Genomic DNA, 21,290 nt, shown 5'->3' on the forward strand with positions numbered 1-21,290 from the left:
ACATGATCTAAGAATGTTTTAATATCTCATTTTGTATTAATAACAACAAGTTATAAGTATATTTTGAAACTACTAACTTAAGTTTTCAAAACAATAACAATACGTAACGTTATTTGACATAAATACTTACAACCTATAATGTTTATACATATATCGTATAAGTAATGTATTTAATCACTTTTAAAGACTTAAATACATAAAACCATATAAGTGTATTCACAAAAGATAGCTATATTTGAATCCTCATTCCATTTTTCACAAAATTCTATACGTATACCTAGAGTATTTGTACTCGTATCATACATAGCTTCTATATGTATTTACTAATAGTAAATACATGTCAAATCACCACCTAACCAGCCATTGTACATGCCCTTAGGGCTAGGTAATTGTATTTGGAAGCAATTAGGACTAGATACATAAAATGATTACTTGAAAATTTTGTCCATATACTCCCATTATACACGTTTTTTTTAGTATAAATACATGAGCATTTTTGTTTCATTTTACTTCAATATTTTAGCCAAAACACACACATACTTTGAAGCCTTAAAACCCTTAATCAATTCAGCAAAGTTTTCAAGAAGATCTAGCTTCAAAAACCATACTAAAACACCATAAGAAAATCATACAAAAACACTTCAAGAAAACCTTCCAAGAACACCAACTTACTTCCAATCTTTCATCCACTTCCAACACCCTTTTGATTCTAGCTTCTTACTCCTCTTTTACAGCAATCTTATCCAAGGAACTTGAGGTAGAATCTATGTTCATAACCTTATTTGATTCATATATATATAGCTATCTTATTTTGTGGTACAAAAGTTTAACAACAAGAACATAGTTTGAATGTTTTCAAACTTGTTTGCAAACTAAATAGATCCTTCTAACTTAACTTTTAAAATACTTCAAGACCTGTAATATAACTTATGTATATGTTAATTTAACAAGGTAAAACTTGGTTTTTCAAAGTATAAGTATTTTTAGAAAAATGGTCATTAAATGATTTTGTTGTAACAAAAATGTTTAACTTCATATGTTTCACTAAAGTCTCACCTATGCCGTATGATTTTGAATACAAACCAAGGTATTTACAGTTCATAGTCTTAAAGAAGAACTCGATCCAAGAAGATGGCAATTTGAATCAACGAAAACGGATTTGTAACGAAGAAACTATGACCGAAACAAAATTGGTTATCCTAGATCATTTCAATTACGGGATCAATTGGAAAAAAATTTTATAAATCACATATTTCTAAGATAACATGATATTTTATATATATGTACTTATAATTCAATTTTATATGGTTCAGGATCACCCGTAAACAACACGAGAAGATTAATCATAAGATCCCATGATTGTACGCAACACGTCATTTGACAACACCGGTACTTTATGTACGCAACACGTCATTTGACAACACCGGTACCATGGGTCAAGATTAATCTCGACCAACACATATACGATGGGGTTTTATTGATTTCGTTGGGGGTTTTATTTATTTCATTGCGGGTATATTAAACATCTAAAAATGAACCATTAAAATTGAATTACTAACATCGGACTGCTAACTACGGACTAAGGAATTATTCAAAGTATTAAAAGTATAACAAGTATATATTTATAACATTTGTTTAAAAATGAAAACATATTGATATATTATATATGGATAGGTTCGTGATATCAATCGGAGACCAAGTCAAAATTACATATCTTCAAGACGAAAGTGAGTATATAGTCCCACTTTTAAACTCTAAATATTTCGGGATGAGAATACATGTATTTTATGTTTTACGATATGGACACAAGTAACTGAAAAATATGTTCTACGTTGAGTTGTACCACTGGCATACTTCCCTGTAGCTTGGTAACTAATATTTACAGCGGTATTGTAAACGTGAATCCTGTTGATAGATCTATCGGGCCTGACAACCCCAACCGGACTGGACGACCAGTATTCAACGGTTGCACAGTACTTCGTTTTGTGACTACACTTGGTACGGTGTAGTAAGATTTCATATTAAAGGGAATATGCGACGTGAAAATGTTAAGTATGGTTATCAAGTGCTCAACCACTTAGAATATTTTTATTGAAATGATTATATACGAAATCTTGTGGTCCATTGTTATAACGCTGCTAGCAACAAACCTATATATCTCACCAACTTTATGTTGACGTTTTAAAGCATGTTATTCTCAGGTACGAATTAAGTCTTCCGCTGTGCATTAGCTCATATTAAGGATATTGTTTGGGACCATTTAAGCTATGATACAAGGACGTTGCATTCGAGTCATTGAAGTTCATTAAAGACTATTGTTATGCAAATGGCAGATTAGATCATTTGGTTGTTATAAAATGTTAGGCTATTATGTCAACTCTCGATGTAATAATAGATTGCCTTTAAGAAATAAATGCAACGTTTGTAAAATGTATCATATAGAGGTCAAGTACCTCGCGATGTTATCAACTATTGTAATTCGTTTTTAATCTATATGGACGATGTCCGGATGATTAGTTTCGGATCCTTTCAGTTGGTATCAGAGCGTTGGTCTTAGCGAACCAGGCCTTGCATTAGTGTGTCTAACTAGTAGTTGTTAGGATACATTAAGTGAGTCTGGACTTTGACCGTGTCTGCTTGTCAAAAGTTTTGCTTATCAATCCTAGTCGGAAATCATCTGCTTATCTTTCTTAGGGAACTTCCTGCTTATCATTCTTAAGTCTAGACACGTCTTACTGCACTTAGTGCATCGATAGTGTATAGACAAAATTCATATCCTAGCGTATCTGTTATTATAGACATTGTCTGACGTATTTCAAAGATTCTCCGTAATTCATGGGATTTTGATATTATATATATACATATGTAAATTATGTATTGAAGAGTACCAAACCCAACTCCTATAATCTATTCCAAACCAAAAATTCATTTCTCCGACCATACAAGATGGATTCTTCATCCAGTTCGAATTCCTCCGACTTCGATAGCTACGCCGATATGGATTTCCATTCGAGCTCCGAGAACAGCGTCACCGGAATGGATCAACCAATTTCCCATCATCTATTTTGGATGAATTGGGGATGGGTTCGTAATATACTAAATCTCTGGAGGCAAGAAGAAGGTGATCCATTCCATCCACCAAATTGTCCTCTTAACGATGAACCTGAAGCACTTACCGGCGAACCTATTCGAAACACCATTTTCTCGCTCATTTCTAGAGTATCTCGTCATGATTACATACTATCCCATATTTCGAATCTTGTTCATTCGCTCGTTCCAACCGTCAATCATTCCGGTATAATAGAAGAAGTCAACGAGCTTCGCGCTCAGGTAGTGGCTTTAGAAAATACGGTGCGAAGGTTACAAACACCAGCAGCAGCACCAGCAGCATAATCTATACCACCATCATCAACGCCGACAGTACTCTTGTCACCCCCAAAATCTCAACATCACAATCTGTATCTCGAATATCAACATCACACGACTCAATATCTGTACTTCGAGTATGATCTTCGTTCTATATATCGTTCTACATCGATTATCTTCTCTTTACGTATCGTATGACGATTATGTAATTTCTAAAGTCTTAGAGATTATGTAATCTAGAATTAACGATAAATCAAATGAGTTTATTATCTTATTGACTCATTAAATCTATGATTATCTCTGAAGAAAATATATATGCAAGTATATTTTCATAAAGATAGTAATTAAAAATTTCTTCGTACAAACTAATAATGATGAAAATATTTTAACGGGTGGGTAGTACCCAAGGAATATTTAGAATTCACATTAATAAGTTATATTGTACATTCTTGAATCTGATTCAACGGTCATTTGTTATTCTACTTACAACCATCGATATACGTATCCGTTCACCCCAGAATAACCATTTCCATTTAAATTTCATATTTGAATTTTTTTTTTACCTATCCAAATCCAACAAGTGGCATAAAGAAGAAACATTGGACAATTAAAATGAAATAAAATGTTGATTATAACATATGAAACTAAACAATTCTTCAAGTTTGCCACTTGATTTCATCCTAAACCTCATTTGTACTTCGACAATTATAATCCTCATTTAAATCTTTTCATGATTCCTGAAAACACCTCGACCGAGAAGTTGAACCCGCCGCACCTCGCCTACGGAATGAAGATTTATACATACAGTTATACACCTGAAGAACTCTCGAACCCAAATTCATAATTTAACACATAACGTATTGAATCCTTTGCCATTTATTAGCAAGAACAACCCTACAATTCATTTTCAAGAAGCTAAGTTTGTCACAGCTCCACTTTGACTTCTCAGTGAGACTACTCCTATTATAATCTCGATATTTATACTTTGACCTTTCGCCGTTGTTACCGGAGAACCTTTTTCACAACATCATCAGCAGACGTACCAGCAACTCGTTATCTCTTTGGCGAAATCCGCAATCAGTATTTTGAAAATCTCGTAGAAATTCTCCCAGTTATACCAAGAACGACTACCCCTAAGAATTTCATATTTCGAATGTGAAGATCTGAAAAAAAAAAAAAAAAAAAAAAACATCCTGGACTATGAAGTAGTTCTTGAAATGCTAAAGAAGCAGCAAAAACTGTAAACGACTTTAACAGTCAAAAGTTTAATGATGAAGTACATTGTGTTGGTAAAGCTTAGAAAAAGAGGAGAGTTGGAACTGGAAAACGGATTGAGCAAAGTATGAAGGAGGATGTAGATAAATCACAAGAACTGAATCTGCTTTCAAAGGATTCAAACGATTCAGTGCCTGCTGAAACCATTAGTAAAAACCCTACCCCTTATCCTAAACCTTTCCCGATGATATTCTTCATCATCATCTTATCTTAGATATTATAAGATATCTTCATATCTTCCGTTATACATATTCTCCATATTTCTGGAGATATTTTCACAAATATTCTTATCTGAGAATATTTATCTCTCCGTAATATCTGCGTTACAACATAAAAGAAACTGTGTTAGTTTCTAAGTTCTAAAACCTTCAAGTTTAAAATAGGAATGTTCTGAAGCAGTGTTGGGAACTGATGCATGAATAAGTATAATATAATGAAACTTGATCAACTTCATTATATTACAGTAAGTCATGTTAAGTTTTTAATGGAATGTGATGATTCACAGTACCGTCATCATGTGCCATGTTACACGGCTCTTACATTCTATCAAGTCTCCAAACATATTAGAACGTATCACCTTGATAGTTCTATTTTTCCGGAATATTCGAGTAATTTAACGAATCAAGATCGTGCCATTACAATTTCATTCTAAAACCAAAAGCTAGGTTCATTCCAAATTTTATACCTACGAATTTCGAACTATTGATCGCTTGACTCAAGGACGGGAAGAAGAAACGAAGGGACAAAGTCCCAAAATAGAAATTGGGGTATAGATCACAGCAAATAGGAGAGAATATTAACTATGGATGACAATGATTATGGAAAACAGAAGCAGGAGCATCGAAGTATGAGGAAAGATATCAAACCCAACAACCACCCAGAAACTACAAACCGTGTATATCAATACGTATGGCGACGTAAAGACACGGGAGAATTAGAAACATTATAATTCCAAGAAAATCATAAAAGTGAATAGATTCTTCTGGCGGTAGATGGAAGAGAAGAATGAAAGATATAAAAGTTAGAAGTATAACAAAAATCAGAACGGGATGAAGCATTTCAAAGGATACCTTAAAGTAGGAATTAAGGAAAAAGAGTAGAAGATGCGAGTTGTGAAAAATAAGGAAACGAAGGAGTGGATTTATAGTGAAATATCCGACAGAGAAATCGAAACAGATTACCGCATTAAATCAAAGAAGATTCTGATCGCCGAAGAACCAAATCTTATTACGTAAGATTTTCCCTAAATCCCTTAAATCCCGGAAATCAATTCTAAACCACGTCATCGATTAAAAACGATTCCATATTTACTCATTTCACTATTTTATGATAGCTTCACCCGTACGCTTCAAATGATCAAATCGTTTTATCTATATCTCTCAATAATGATAAAACTTCATTATCATCTCATATTCGTCATGAAAACATTCCTATGGTTATTTATGACAACCTCTACCAAATTTCGAGGACGAAATTTTTTTAACGGATGGGTACTGTAACGACCCGGAAATTTCCGACCAAATTTAAACTCTAATCTCTATATGGTTCCGACACGATAAGCAAAAACCGTAAAGTTGACCCGCACCTTTTCAATCTTTCTATACTTATAAGATTAATATTTACATAAATTAAACCTTACCAACATGATAAGCAATCCAAATTGTTGAGACTTATATTTTCGAAAAGAGTTTTACACAACGTTTGACCATCTAGTTTGACCGACGATATCACGAACTATACAATATATGATAATTATACGTTTGTGTATATATATGTATATATACATATTTAACATGATCTAAGAATGTTTTAATATCTCATTTTGTATTAATAACAACAAGTTATAAGTATATTTTGAAACTACTAACTTAAGTTTTCAAAACAATAACAATACGTAACGTTATTTGACATAAATACTTACAACCTATAATGTTTATACATATATCGTATAAGTAATGTATTTAATCACTTTTAAAGACTTAAATACATAAAACCATATAAGTGTATTCACAAAAGATAGCTATATTTGAATCCTCATTCCATTTTTCACAAAATTCTATACGTATACCTAGAGTATTTGTACTCGTATCATACATAGCTTCTATATGTATTTACTAATAGTAAATACATGTCAAATCACCACCTAACCAGCCATTGTACATGCCCTTAGGGCTAGGTAATTGTATTTGGAAGCAATTAGGACTAGATACATAAAATGATTACTTGAAAATTTTGTCCATATACTCCCATTATACACGTTTTTTTTAGTATAAATACATGAGCATTTTTGTTTCATTTTACTTCAATATTTTAGCCAAAACACACACATACTTTGAAGCCTTAAAACCCTTAATCAATTCAGCAAAGTTTTCAAGAAGATCTAGCTTCAAAAACCATACTAAAACACCATAAGAAAATCATACAAAAACACTTCAAGAAAACCTTCCAAGAACACCAACTTACTTCCAATCTTTCATCCACTTCCAACACCCTTTTGATTCTAGCTTCTTACTCCTCTTTTACAGCAATCTTATCCAAGGAACTTGAGGTAGAATCTATGTTCATAACCTTATTTGATTCATATATATATAGCTATCTTATTTTGTGGTACAAAAGTTTAACAACAAGAACATAGTTTGAATGTTTTCAAACTTGTTTGCAAACTAAATAGATCCTTCTAACTTAACTTTTAAAATACTTCAAGACCTGTAATATAACTTATGTATATGTTAATTTAACAAGGTAAAACTTGGTTTTTCAAAGTATAAGTATTTTTAGAAAAATGGTCATTAAATGATTTTGTTGTAACAAAAATGTTTAACTTCATATGTTTCACTAAAGTCTCACCTATGCCGTATGATTTTGAATACAAACCAAGGTATTTACAGTTCATAGTCTTAAAGAAGAACTCGATCCAAGAAGATGGCAATTTGAATCAACGAAAACGGATTTGTAACGAAGAAACTATGACCGAAACAAAATTGGTTATCCTAGATCATTTCAATTACGGGATCAATTGGAAAAAAATTTTATAAATCACATATTTCTAAGATAACATGATATTTTATATATATGTACTTATAATTCAATTTTATATGGTTCAGGATCACCCGTAAACAACACGAGAAGATTAATCATAAGATCCCATGATTGTACGCAACACGTCATTTGACAACACCGGTACTTTATGTACGCAACACGTCATTTGACAACACCGGTACCATGGGTCAAGATTAATCTCGACCAACACATATACGATGGGGTTTTATTGATTTCGTTGGGGGTTTTATTTATTTCATTGCGGGTATATTAAACATCTAAAAATGAACCATTAAAATTGAATTACTAACATCGGACTGCTAACTACGGACTAAGGAATTATTCAAAGTATTAAAAGTATAACAAGTATATATTTATAACGTTTGTTTAAAAATGAAAACATATTGATATATTATATATGGATAGGTTCGTGATATCAATCGGAGACCAAGTCAAAATTACATATCTTCAAGACGAAAGTGAGTATATAGTCCCACTTTTAAACTCTAAATATTTCGGGATGAGAATACATGTATTTTATGTTTTACGATATGGACACAAGTAACTGAAAAATATGTTCTACGTTGAGTTGTACCACTGGCATACTTCCCTGTAGCTTGGTAACTAATATTTACAGCGGTATTGTAAACGCGAATCCTGTTGATAGATCTATCGGGCCTGACAACCCCAACCGGACTGGACGACCAGTATTCAACGGTTGCACAGTACTTCGTTTTGTGACTACACTTGGTACGGTGTAGTAAGATTTCATATTAAAGGGAATATGCGACGTGAAAATGTTAAGTATGGTTATCAAGTGCTCAACCACTTAGAATATTTTTATTGAAATGATTATATACGAAATCTTGTGGTCCATTGTTATAACGCTGCTAGCAACAAACCTATATATCTCACCAACTTTATGTTGACGTTTTAAAGCATGTTATTCTCAGGTACGAATTAAGTCTTCCGCTGTGCATTAGCTCATATTAAGGATATTGTTTGGGACCATTTAAGCTATGATACAAGGACGTTGCATTCGAGTCATTGAAGTTCATTAAAGACTATTGTTATGCAAATGGCAGATTAGATCATTTGGTTGTTATAAAATGTTAGGCTATTATGTCAACTCTCGATGTAATAATAGATTGCCTTTAAGAAATAAATGCAACGTTTGTAAAATGTATCATATAGAGGTCAAGTACCTCGCGATGTTATCAACTATTGTAATTCGTTTTTAATCTATATGGACGATGTCCGGATGATTAGTTTCGGATCCTTTCAATACCAATCTCTATTATCTCTGATAGGGATGGCAAATTTATTTCAAGATTCTGGCAGACATTACAGCAAGCATTAGGAACTCGTCTAGACATGAGTACTGCCTATCAACCACAAACTGATGGACAGAGCGAAAGGACGATACAAACGCTTGAAGACATGCTACGAGCATGTGTTATTGATTTCGGAAACAGTTGGGATCGACATCTACCGTTAGCAGAATTTTCCTACAACAGCAGCTACCATTCAAGCATTGAGATGGCGCCGTTTGAAGCACTTTATGGCAGAAAGTGCAGGTCTCCGATTTATTGGAGTGAAGTGGGGGATAGACAGATTACGGGTCCGGAGATAATACAAGAAACTACCGAGAAGATCATCCAAATTCAACAACGGTTGAAAACCGCCCAAAGTCGACAAAAGAGCTACGCTGACATTAAAAGAAAAGATATAGAATTTGAAATTGGAGAGATGGTCATGCTTAAGGTTTCACCTTGGAAAGGCGTTGTTCGATTTGGTAAACGGGGGAAACTAAATCCAAGGTACATTGGACCATTCAAGATTATAGATCATGTCGGACCAGTAGCTTACCAACTGGAGCTACCTCAACAACTCGCGGCTGTACATAACACTTTCCACGTCTCAAATTTGAAGAAATGTTTTGCTAAAGAAGATCTCACTATTCCATTGGACGAAATCCAAATCAATGAAAAACTTCAATTCATTGAAGAACTCGTCAAAATAATGGATCGTGAGGTTAAGAGACTTAAACAAAACAAGATACCGATTGTTAAGGTTCGATGGAATGCTCGTATAGGACCCGAGTTCACCTAGAAGCATGAAGATCAGATGAAGAATAAATACCCGCATTTATTTCCAGAAGATACGTCAACACCTCTAACTGCTTAAAATTTCGGGACGAAATTTATTTAATGGGTAGGTACTGTAGTGACCCAAACTTTTCCATGTTTATATATATATTAAATGAAATTTTTATTTACATGATTAAGTGTTTCCAACATGTTAAGCAATCAAACTTGTTAAAACTTGATTAATTGAAATAGGTTTCATATAGACAATTGACCACCCAAGTTGACCGGTGATTCACGAACGTTAAAACTTGTAAAAATTATACGATGACATATATATGGTTATATATATAGTTAACATGATTTTATTATAAGTATGTATCTCATTAGGTATTTTAACAATGAGTTATATACATAAAAATGAGACTATTAATTTAAGAAACTCGAAAACGATATATATAACGATTATCGTTATAACAACGTCTTACTAGGTACATATGAATAATATTAAGATATTGATACACTTGGTTAATTATGTTAAATGATAAGTAAATATATTATTAAGTGTATTAACAATGAAATACTTATGTAAAAATAAGACTACTAACTTAATGATTTCGAAACGAGACATATATGTAACGATTATCGTTGTAACGACATTTAACTGTATATACATCATACTAAGATATATTATATATCATAATATCATGATAATATAACAATTTAACATCTCATTTGTTATAATAAACAATGGGTTAACAACATTCAACAAGATCGTTAACCTAAAGGTTTCAAAACAACATTTACATGTAACGACTAACGATGACTAAACGACTCAGTTAAAATGTATTCATACACTTTTGAAAGACTTCAAGACACTTATCAAAATACTTCTACTTAACAAAAATGCTTACAATTACATCCTCGTTCAGTTTCATCAATAATTATACTCGTATGCACCCGTATTCGTACTCGTACAATACACAGCTTTTAGATGTATATACTATTGGTATATACACTCCAATGATCAGATCTTAGCAGCCCATGTGAGTCACCTAACACATGTGGGAACCATCATTTGGCAACTAGCATGAAATATCTCATAAAATTACAAAAATATGAGTAATCATTCATGACTTATTTACATGAAAACAAAATTACATATCCTTTATATCTAATCCATACACCAATGACCAAAAACACCTACAAACACTTTCATTCTTAAATTTTCTTCATCTAATTGATATCTCTCAAGTTCTATCTTCAAGTTCTAAGTGTTCTTCATAAATTCCAAAAGTTCTAGTTTCATAAAATCAAGAATACTTCCAAGATTGCAAGTTTACTTCCAAGTTTTCTAAATCCATTCCAAGTAATCATCCAAGATCAAGAAACCTTTGTTACTTACAGTAGGTTATCTTTCTAATATAAGGTAATAATCATATTCAAACTTTAATTCAATTTCTATAACTATAACAATCTTATTTCGAGTGGAAATCTTACTTGAAATTGTTTTCGTGTCATGATTCTGCTTCAAGAACTTTCAAGCCATCAAAGGATCCTTTGAAGCTAGATCTATTTTTCTCATTTCCAGTAGGTTTATCCAAGGAACTTGAGGTAGTAATGATGTTCATAACATCATTCGATTCATACATATAAAGCTATCTTATTCGAAGGTTTAAACTTGTAATCACTAGAACATAGTTTAGTTAATTCTAAACTTGTTCGCAAATAAAAGTTAATCCTTCTAACTTGACTTTTAAAATCAACTAAACACATGTTCTATATCTATATGATATGCTAACTTAATGATTTAAAACCTGGAAACACAAAAAACACCGTAAAACCGGATTTACACCGTCGTAGTAACACCGCGGGCTGTTTTGGGTTAGTTAATTAAAAACTATGATAAACTTTGATTTAAAAGTTGTTATTCTGAAAAAATGATTTTTATTATGAACATGAAACTATATCCAAAAATTATGGTTAAACTCAAAGTGGAAGTATGTTTTCTAAAATGGTCATCTAGACGTCGTTCTTTCGACTGAAATGACTACCTTTACAAAAATGACTTGTAACTTATTTTTCTGACTATAAACCTATACTTTTTCTGTTTAGATTCATAAAATAGAGTTCAATATGAAACCATAGCAAATTGATTCACTCAAAACGGATTTAAAATGAAGAAGTTATGGGTAAAACAAGATTGGATAATTTTTCTCATTTTAGCTACGTGAAAATTGGTAACAAATCTATTCCAACCATAACTTAATCAACTTGTATTGTATATTATGTAATCTTGAGATACCATAGACACGTATACAATGTTTCGACCTATCATGTCGACACATCTATATATATTTCGGAACAACCATAGACACTCTATATGTGAATGTTGGAGTTAGCTATACAGAGTTGAGGTTGATTCCAAAATATATATAGTTTGAGTTGTGATCAATACTGAAATACGTATACACTGGGTCGTGGATTGATTCAAGATAATATTTATTGATTTATTTCTGTACATCTAACTGTGGACAACTAGTTGTAGGTTACTAACGAGGACAGCTGACTTAATAAACTTAAAACATCAAAATATATTAAAAGTGTTGTAAATATATTTTGAACATACTTTGATATATATGTATATATTGTTATAGGTTCGTGAATCAACCAGTGGCCAAGTCTTACTTCCCGACGAAGTAAAAAATCTGTGAAAGTGAGTTATAGTCCCACTTTTAAAATCTAATATTTTTGGGATGAGAATACATGCCGGTTTTATAAATGATTTATAAAATAGACACAAGTACGTGAAACTACATTCTATGGTTGAATTATCGAAATCGAATATGCCCCTTTTTATTAAGTCTGGTAATCTAAGAATTAGGGAACAGACACCCTAATTGACGTGAATCCTAAAGATAGATCTATTGGGCCTAACAAACCCCATCCAAAGTACCGGATGCTTTAGTACTCTGAAATTTATATCATATTCGAAGGGTGTCCCGGAATGATGGGGATATTCTTATATATGCATCTTGTTAATGTCGGTTACCAGGTGTTCACTATATGAATGATTTTTATCTCTATGTATGGGATGTGTATTGAAATATGAAATCTTGTGGTCTATTGTTACGATTTGATATATATAGGTTAAACCTATAACTCACCAACATTTTTGTTGACGTTTAAAGCATGTTTATTCTCAGGTGAATACTAAGAGCTTCCGCTGTTGCATACTAAAATAAGGACAAGATTTGGAGTCCATGTTTGTATGATATTGTGTAAAAACTGCATTCAAGAAACTGATTTCGATGTAACATATTTGTATTGTAAACCATTATGTAATGGTCGTGTGTAAACAGGATATTTTAGATTATCATTATTTGATAATCTACGTAAAGCTTTTTAAACCTTTATTTATGAAATAAAGGTTATGGTTTGTTTTAAAAATGAATGCAGTCTTTGAAAAACGTCTCATATAGAGGTCAAAACCTCGCAACGAAATCAATTAATATGGAACGTTTTTAATCAATAAGAACGGGACATTTCAGATAAGGTATAAGATATGCATGTCCTTGGAAAGCTAGCGAAAAATTAAGAACTTTTCCTTTAGATATCGAATGGTTTCGATGAACGGATTAGAAGTTATAATCAATTGAATTTTCGATATTTTTATTAAAAATGATTATTATTATCGTCGTTTTTATCGTCGTTCTAGTTTTATCTTATTATTATCTTTATCAATAAAAGGGATTTATCGTTAAAAATTGTTATTTTTTTTATTATTACTATCGTTATTATCGTTAAAGTTATAATTAGTATTATTATTATTATTATCCAATTATTATTATTATTATTAGTATTATTATTATTATTATTATTATTATTATTATTATTATTATTATTATTATTATTATTATTATTATTATTATTATTATCATTATTAATATATATATCATTATTTAAAAATAGTTATTGTTATTGTTATTATTATTATTACTATATTATCATTAAGATAATTATTAGTATTATCGTTAATAATGTTATAGTAACTATCATTATTAATATTAGTGTAATTAAAACAAATATTTGTAACACCTAATTATTTTGATTACTATTATTATCATTATTATGAACACGATATAAAAGACGATTAAAAGCTATTAAACGAAACGATTAGGAAATAATGAGTAAGAGTATCATGATGAAATTAAAATATTATAAGATATTGATTTAGATAAAATTATTGTTCTTATTATTTTTATCATTACTATTATTATTAAAAGTATCGTTAGTATTAAAACTATCATTTTAATAAAAATTATCATTTTAGTAGAAATGTCATTGTTACTATAAAATATCATTATTATTATTATTTTAAATAGAATTATTATTTTAAAGATAATATTAAAAATTATCGTAAATATTAAAGTTATCGTAATTAGAATTATCGTTTTATCATAATGTCATCTTAATAATTATAAATATTGATATTTTTATAATAATTATTATTATTACAAAATAATACAACTTTTACTTACTATCATTATAGATATTATTTTATCAAATAAATATGTGATACAAACATATTTTACTACGTGTAATAACTTACATTAATAATACCTATCATATTATCTTTATGATATTAAATGAACCCTATAAATTTTATTACTTAATATATATAAAAGTATATTTTATTATATAAATTTAATATAAAATTTTATTTATTAATAAATAAATTATATTATTTACTCTAATAAATCTTTTAAAAATATTTAAAAGTATAAAACGACGATATTTGAACTATATATTAATCATGTATAGATTTTTGGAAATTATTTTGAGTCAAATTTACTTTTGTTGACTTTTGCATATTAGTCTCGAGCATTAGGATTGTGGTACACTATGACTTGACCTAATTTGTTAGACAAATATTGACCAACACATAAATATATATAATTAATTTAGGTTCGTGAATCCGATGCCAACCTTGCACTTGTTCAATGACGTTATATGTATTTTTACTACGAAATACAGTATGGCGAGTTTCATTTGCCTTTTTACCCTTTATATTTTTGGGACTGAGAATACATGCGCTTTTACAAATGTTTGACGAAATAGACACAAGTAATTGAAACTACATTCTATGGTTGAATTATCGAAATCGAATATGCCCCTTTTTATTAAAGTCTGGTAATCTAAGAATTAGGGAACAGACACCCTAATTGACGCGAATCCTAAAGATAGATCTATTGGGCTTACAAACTCCATCCAAAGTACCGGATGCTTTAGTACTTCGAAATTTATATCATGTCCGAAGGAGGATCCCGGAATGATAGGGGATATTCTTATATGTATCTAGTTAATGTCGGTTATCAGGTGTTCACCATATGAATGATTATTTTTGTCTCTATGCATGGGACGTATATTTATGAGAACTGAAAATGAAATTCTTGTGCTCTATTAAAATGATGGAAATAAATGATTATGATAAACTAATGAACTCACCAACCTTTTGGTTGACACTTTAAAGCATGTTTATTCTCAGGTGTTAAAGAAATCTTCCGCTGTGCATTTGCTCATTTTAAAGATATTACTTGGAGTCTTTCATAGCATATTTCGAAGAACGTTGCATTCGAGTCATTGAGTTCATCAAAGATTATTATTAAATCAATTTATAGTTGGATAGTGGATATTATGAAATGGGATGCATGCCTGTCAATTTTCGATGTAAAGAGAGTTTGTCTTTTAAAAACGAATGCAATGTTTGTAAAATGTATCATATAGAGGTCAAATACCTCGCAATGTAATAAACTATTGTGAATCGTTTATAATGTATATGAACGGGTCCTTTCACCGGAGGTATATTGGGTTTCTTTGGCCAAATTGTTACCTTTTTCCTTCTTTAGTTGGAGAATTTAATTGCTACAAAAATGAAATAGAGCATGGAAACAGAAATTTAATTGTTGGGATGAAAGAAGAAAACATGGGATAATGTAGTTCAAGCGTAAGTGTACTACTAAAAGAAGAATGAACAATGATACTTTTTTTTTATCTAGTAGGTGTAAGAGCTCGGAATTATCTTCTTACTTTGAAACATGGCAAAACAACCTAAAGAATGCAATGGTGATTCAAATCAGGAGACATCTTAATTAATTGGAGCTGCTTGTTTTAGTTTTGATGTATTTGTAATTCTAATGTTCATATGGGTTCTAATGTTCGTATGGTTTTAAAGGTAGATCTTCATATGTGAAGAAATGGTGAAGGTGATGAAATGATTAGAGTAAGAAAAGTATATATGGGTTTTCATTTTTATTTTATTTCTCTATTTTGATATTTTGAAGGTAAATCTGGATTTTAATTATTATTTTTAACGTATTTTATACATCTTCATCGTAAATTAATATACTATATGTACAGTGGCGGAGACAAGGGGGGACTGGGTGGTGCTCAGCCACCCTCAACAACCCAAGTTTAACCAATGTTATTCAAAAATTAATGCAAGTTACATTATTTTGTGATGATTTAATGTTAGAGATATCATTGTTATTATTTAAAACTAGTAGCAGAGAAAGAAATTGGTTGAAGACCAAAAAGAAATTGGAACTACCGTTCAAAGAATGTGACCACAATGTTCATTCGTTATGATTTTACGGTTTATAAAAAAGTCAAGCCCCCCTTAACCTTTATTTCTGGCTTCGCCTCTGTATATGTATCTTCTCAATATTAATTTATGTATCACATACATTAAAGTGAAAATAAACTTGAAAAATAGAGATTAAAATTTGGGGTTTTGAAATTGAGAAAAAGAGATGAAGGGGTAAATAAAAGGTGAATTAAATTGACAAAGATATCTTCATGTGCATGATGCACATGATGTAATTTAACGGAAAAGATGACACTAGTTAGCGAATTGGACCCACATGAAACAAGTGCATACCACAGTGACCCCTCAAGTCGAAAAAATTCTTTTGAACTCAACTTGTTATTTTGAACATATCACAGGGACCCCTGTGACATTTTGTCTAATAATAATAATAATAATAATATAGTATATATATATATATATATATATATATATATATATATATATATATATATATAGTTAATATAGTATATATAGTTAATATATATAGTTATATATATAATAATAATAACTATATTATTATTATTATATATATATATATATAACTATATATATATATATTGTTAACTACATATATATATATATATATATATATATAGTTAACAATATATATATATAGTTATATATATATATATATATATATATATATAATAATAATAATATAGTTAATATAGTGTATATATATATATATATATATATATATATATATATATATATATATATATATATATATATATATATAGTTGTGTATTAAATTAACTATTGTATTATATACAAAGATATGTTGTACTTGAATCGACCTTTCATTTGTATATTATCAAACGAGTTGAAATCAAATCAAATTTTTTATATATAGCTTGAAATAAATTGAGTTTGAGCTTGAGCTCTTCAAATTTCAATTAAGTCAAGATCTTAATGAGCTAAAATCGAACTTAGTTTAATTCCGTAACTAGAAAAAATTCGACCGCGCGTTGCTACGGTTGTATTCGACGCGCGGTCCTATTTGGATATACGATGTCCGTTTCGCGTATAGTTAGTCGTGTTGTATATGTATATATATGTATGTAATATAGCCCGAAATATATTTTTTTTAACGATGTCCGTTTCGCGTATAGTTAGTCGCGTTGTGTTCGTAAAATTATTTCGAGTTGAACGGTGGTCTCGGAAAAATTTAACTCGCACCGAGCGTGAATATAGGGCCCGTTATTTAGTGGTTTTTTAACGATGTCCGTTTTGCATATAGTTAGTCCCGTTGGGTTCGTGAGATTTTTCCGAGTTGAACGGTGGCCTCGGAAAAATTTAACTCGCACCGAGCGAGAAGATAGGGCCCGTTATAAATTCGGGTGGAGTAAGGTTTTTTTATTTTAATTAAATTATAAATTTACGTTTTTTACCCCTGAAAAAAGTGTAAAGCTGAGGGGTTGTTGTGTAATTTGTGCGAAAGTTGGAGGACCATTTTTAGTGTGAACGCAAACTCAAAACGACAATTCGTTTAAACTAAAACGACAAAAAATGAGGGGAGGTTTACCCTCATTTTAATTAAATTATAAATTTACGTTTTTTACCCCTGAAAAAAGTGTAAAGCTGGGGAGTTGTTGTGTAATTTATGCGAAAGTTGGAGGACCATTTGTAGTGTGAACGCAAACTCAAAAGTTTAAACTGAAACGATAAAAAATGGGGAGGTTTAGTATGTAAGTATAATATAATATAATATAATATAATATAATATAATATAATAATATAATGTCAATTAGCTACATAACAGCTTTTGGTGCAACCTAGAATATGAATAAGGGTAAGATAGTCTTTTCATAAATTAGAAATTGAAAATTGGAAATTAGATTTGTCGCCTCCAAACTTTGATTTCGCTCTCACCAAACCCCAAATCTAAATCAATCGTGTCCGTTCACAATAATTAACCCGAAACTTGACCAAAATCCAACGGCTACTAATAAAAGATACTAGAAGCTTCTCTTTTTCTTCCCAGCAGCCCCTATAAAATTGCAGTGCTTGTGGCTACCTCGTGGTCACTCGTATCATCACTCTTAGGGTTTCTCACCGATCTCATTTTTATCTTATCATCTGTTCTAAAGGTTAGTTCGTTTCTCTACATGATCGATCGATTGATCGATCAATTTCTTTGATTGAGTTGAATCCTTATTCTCAACTTACGATTGGTCTATTAATTTAGTTATTTGTTCAGTCGTTGTTTTCGATGAATGAATTGTTAGTTGTTTTTGTGGATGTAAAAGTCTATTTGTTTCTTTAAACATGATAGATGCCAAAAAACATTGAAATATGTATGATTATTTATTATTTATATGTGTTACGTGTATAAATGATTGAATTTGTACCTACAAAGACGGTTAATTATCGTTGTAAACCTGCATCTGCTTGTTTTAACTTGATCGATAATTAACTTATGATATTTTTTTGTGTTGAAATGATGTACATGTCTATGTTCATAGAAATGATTTGAGTTTTTTTATGTTAAAGATGACTACATGTTGTGGAATATGAAATCGTGTATTTAAATTCGTTAATTTTTGCCTAATAATAAATCGTTTTTATGTTAAATAAAAAAAAAAATATCGATTAGGTTTTTTTAAGACGATGGGGAAGTGCTATCCAACTGTTAGTGAGGAATACATTAAGGCTGTTGATAAAGCCAAGAGGAAGCTCAGAGGATTTATTGCTGAGAAGAATTGTGCTCCGTTGATGCTTCGTCTTGCGTAAGAACATTTTTTTATTCTGAATTATACACTGCACTACATCATGTTGTTTCAATATTGATTTTGCTGAATTTGGCTGTAAATCATATATCCTTGTAATAAGCTTTGTTTACCATATACTGTAGTTATTTATCTTGACCTAACCTTGCTAGCATACCTACCATACACTGTAGTTATCTATCACAACATAAATTGAGTTCATTTTTTTAGAAAAATTTAAGGCTATCGGGTCTGATGAGTTAGTACACATGATCCAGTGCTTTGAATCGTTGTTAAGGTCTCAGTTTAAAGTGAAGTTTAACATTTCTAACATGTTTTGGATATTTTAAAATATCCTACTGTACTTAATTCGGTATGTTGTGATACAGATGGCACTCTGCTGGTACATATGATGTGAAAACTAAGACTGGAGGTCCTTTCGGTACCATGAGGCATAAGGCTGAGCTAGGCCATGGTGCCAACAATGGACTTGACATTGCTGTCAGGCTATTGGAGCCAATTAAGGAACAATTTCCCATCCTTTCATACGGTGACTTCTATCAGGTTAGTTTTACTCTGGTTATTAGTGTATTTGTTTATTTTCAGATTAACTACTGAATACTGATGGGCCTAATTTATTTTGATTTAGTTGGCTGGTGTTGTTGCTGTTGAAATTACTGGAGGACCTGATGTTCCTTTCCACCCCGGGAGGGAGGTTAGTCTTACGTACCCTATTAGAAAAATAATTACTCTTGAATTTCCATGTATATATGAATATGAATATGAATGTGATGATTTTCCTAATGAGTGGAACTTTACATGGCCCCAGGACAAGGATGAGCCCCCAGTTGAAGGACGTCTTCCTGATGCAACCCAGGGTTAGTGAATTTGAATATTGTAAATTTTATTTACGATTTAGGAGATGGTCTTGTTTTTATCGATATTTCAGGCGATGGATGCGTGAAATGAAATGATGATTTCATCAGATTTGTAATTAAATCATCTTGTTTGTGTGCACTCCAGGAAATGACCATCTAAGGCATGTATTTGTTGAAACCATGGGTCTCGAGGACATTGACATTGTGACTCTATCTGGTGGCCATACTCTGGTTGGTGTTTGTTGTTTTCATTTATTTTATTCATTAATTAATCTGTAATTGATTTTTTATTGATGAAGATTCTAATATTGAAAATGTTTATAGGGAGCTGCCCACAAGGAGCGATCTGGTTTTGAAGGGCCATGGACCACTAATCCCCTGATCTTTGACAACAGCTACTTCACGTGAGATATAGTTTTTATAGTATTTTTATGCTTTAAAGTGATGTGTATATATATGTATATGCATTTTAAATATTTCTTGTATTGTTGTTTGAATAGAGAACTCCTTGCTGGCGAGAAGGATGGACTATTGAAACTACCCACAGACAAGGCTCTACTTGAGGACCCTGTATTCCGACCTCTGGTTGAGAAATATGCTGCTGTAAGTACATTGAGTTTACGTTTTGTTATATGGAGTAAATGAATGAACGACTTATAGTTGAATTCTTAGTTGTAATGGTGTTTGTTTGATACATAGGATGAGGATGCCTTCTTTGCCGACTATGCAGTATCTCACATGAAACTCTCTGAGCTCGGGTTTGCTGAGGCCTAAGTTACAATGGGAAATGAATGCCAAGGGGAAGGGTGACCTGCTGGCTGCTGCATCATCTTCATTTTCAATTTTTAGTGGTTTTGTTATGTTTTTTTGTAATGGATTACGCTTAAACATATTGTGGAACAAGGAAACTTCTTGTGTTGGTGCAGTTTAATGCATGATCTCACCCTGTTTTTCCTGATTTTGAGATCTGTTTGTGCATTCCTTCTGTTTTGATTATCAAGTACTCTTTTATATAATGCTATATTGCTATTGCTATTGCTATTATTTGCCAAATCGCTTGCCCTTTGTGGTAACCATTTGTGTAAGGGACATCAAGCTAATCAACAAAAAGCCAGGCTTTAGGTTCCATGTGTCTTAATAATATTGTGGTTTAATGTAATGGTTGTCTTATGTAATGGTTGTCTTAATAATATTGTGGTTTAATGTAATGGTTGTCTTATGTAATGGTTGTCTTATGTAATGGTTGTCTTAATAATATTGTGGTTCAAGTCCTTCCTAAATGATAGTT

At 31.2% G+C, this 21,290-nt stretch overlaps 1 protein-coding gene across 1 annotated transcript; it reads left to right on the forward strand.

The window, feature by feature from the left end:
• Nucleotides 1-18,372: 18,372 nt before the first annotated feature.
• On the forward strand, nt 18,373-21,039 carry LOC139876446 (L-ascorbate peroxidase, cytosolic). The gene is made up of 9 exons (XM_071863765.1): nt 18,373-18,506; nt 19,013-19,145; nt 19,514-19,688; nt 19,774-19,839; nt 19,954-20,002; nt 20,148-20,233; nt 20,327-20,406; nt 20,503-20,605; nt 20,702-21,039. Exons 2-9 carry the CDS (start codon nt 19,027-19,029, stop codon nt 20,774-20,776), a joined length of 753 nt encoding a protein of 250 aa, XP_071719866.1. The 5' UTR covers nt 18,373-18,506; nt 19,013-19,026; the 3' UTR covers nt 20,777-21,039.
• Nucleotides 21,040-21,290: the final 251 nt, after the last annotated feature.

This window comes from Rutidosis leptorrhynchoides, chromosome 1 (genome assembly GCF_046630445.1).
Source record: "Rutidosis leptorrhynchoides isolate AG116_Rl617_1_P2 chromosome 1, CSIRO_AGI_Rlap_v1, whole genome shotgun sequence".
NCBI classification, from domain to species: domain Eukaryota; kingdom Viridiplantae; phylum Streptophyta; class Magnoliopsida; order Asterales; family Asteraceae; genus Rutidosis; species Rutidosis leptorrhynchoides.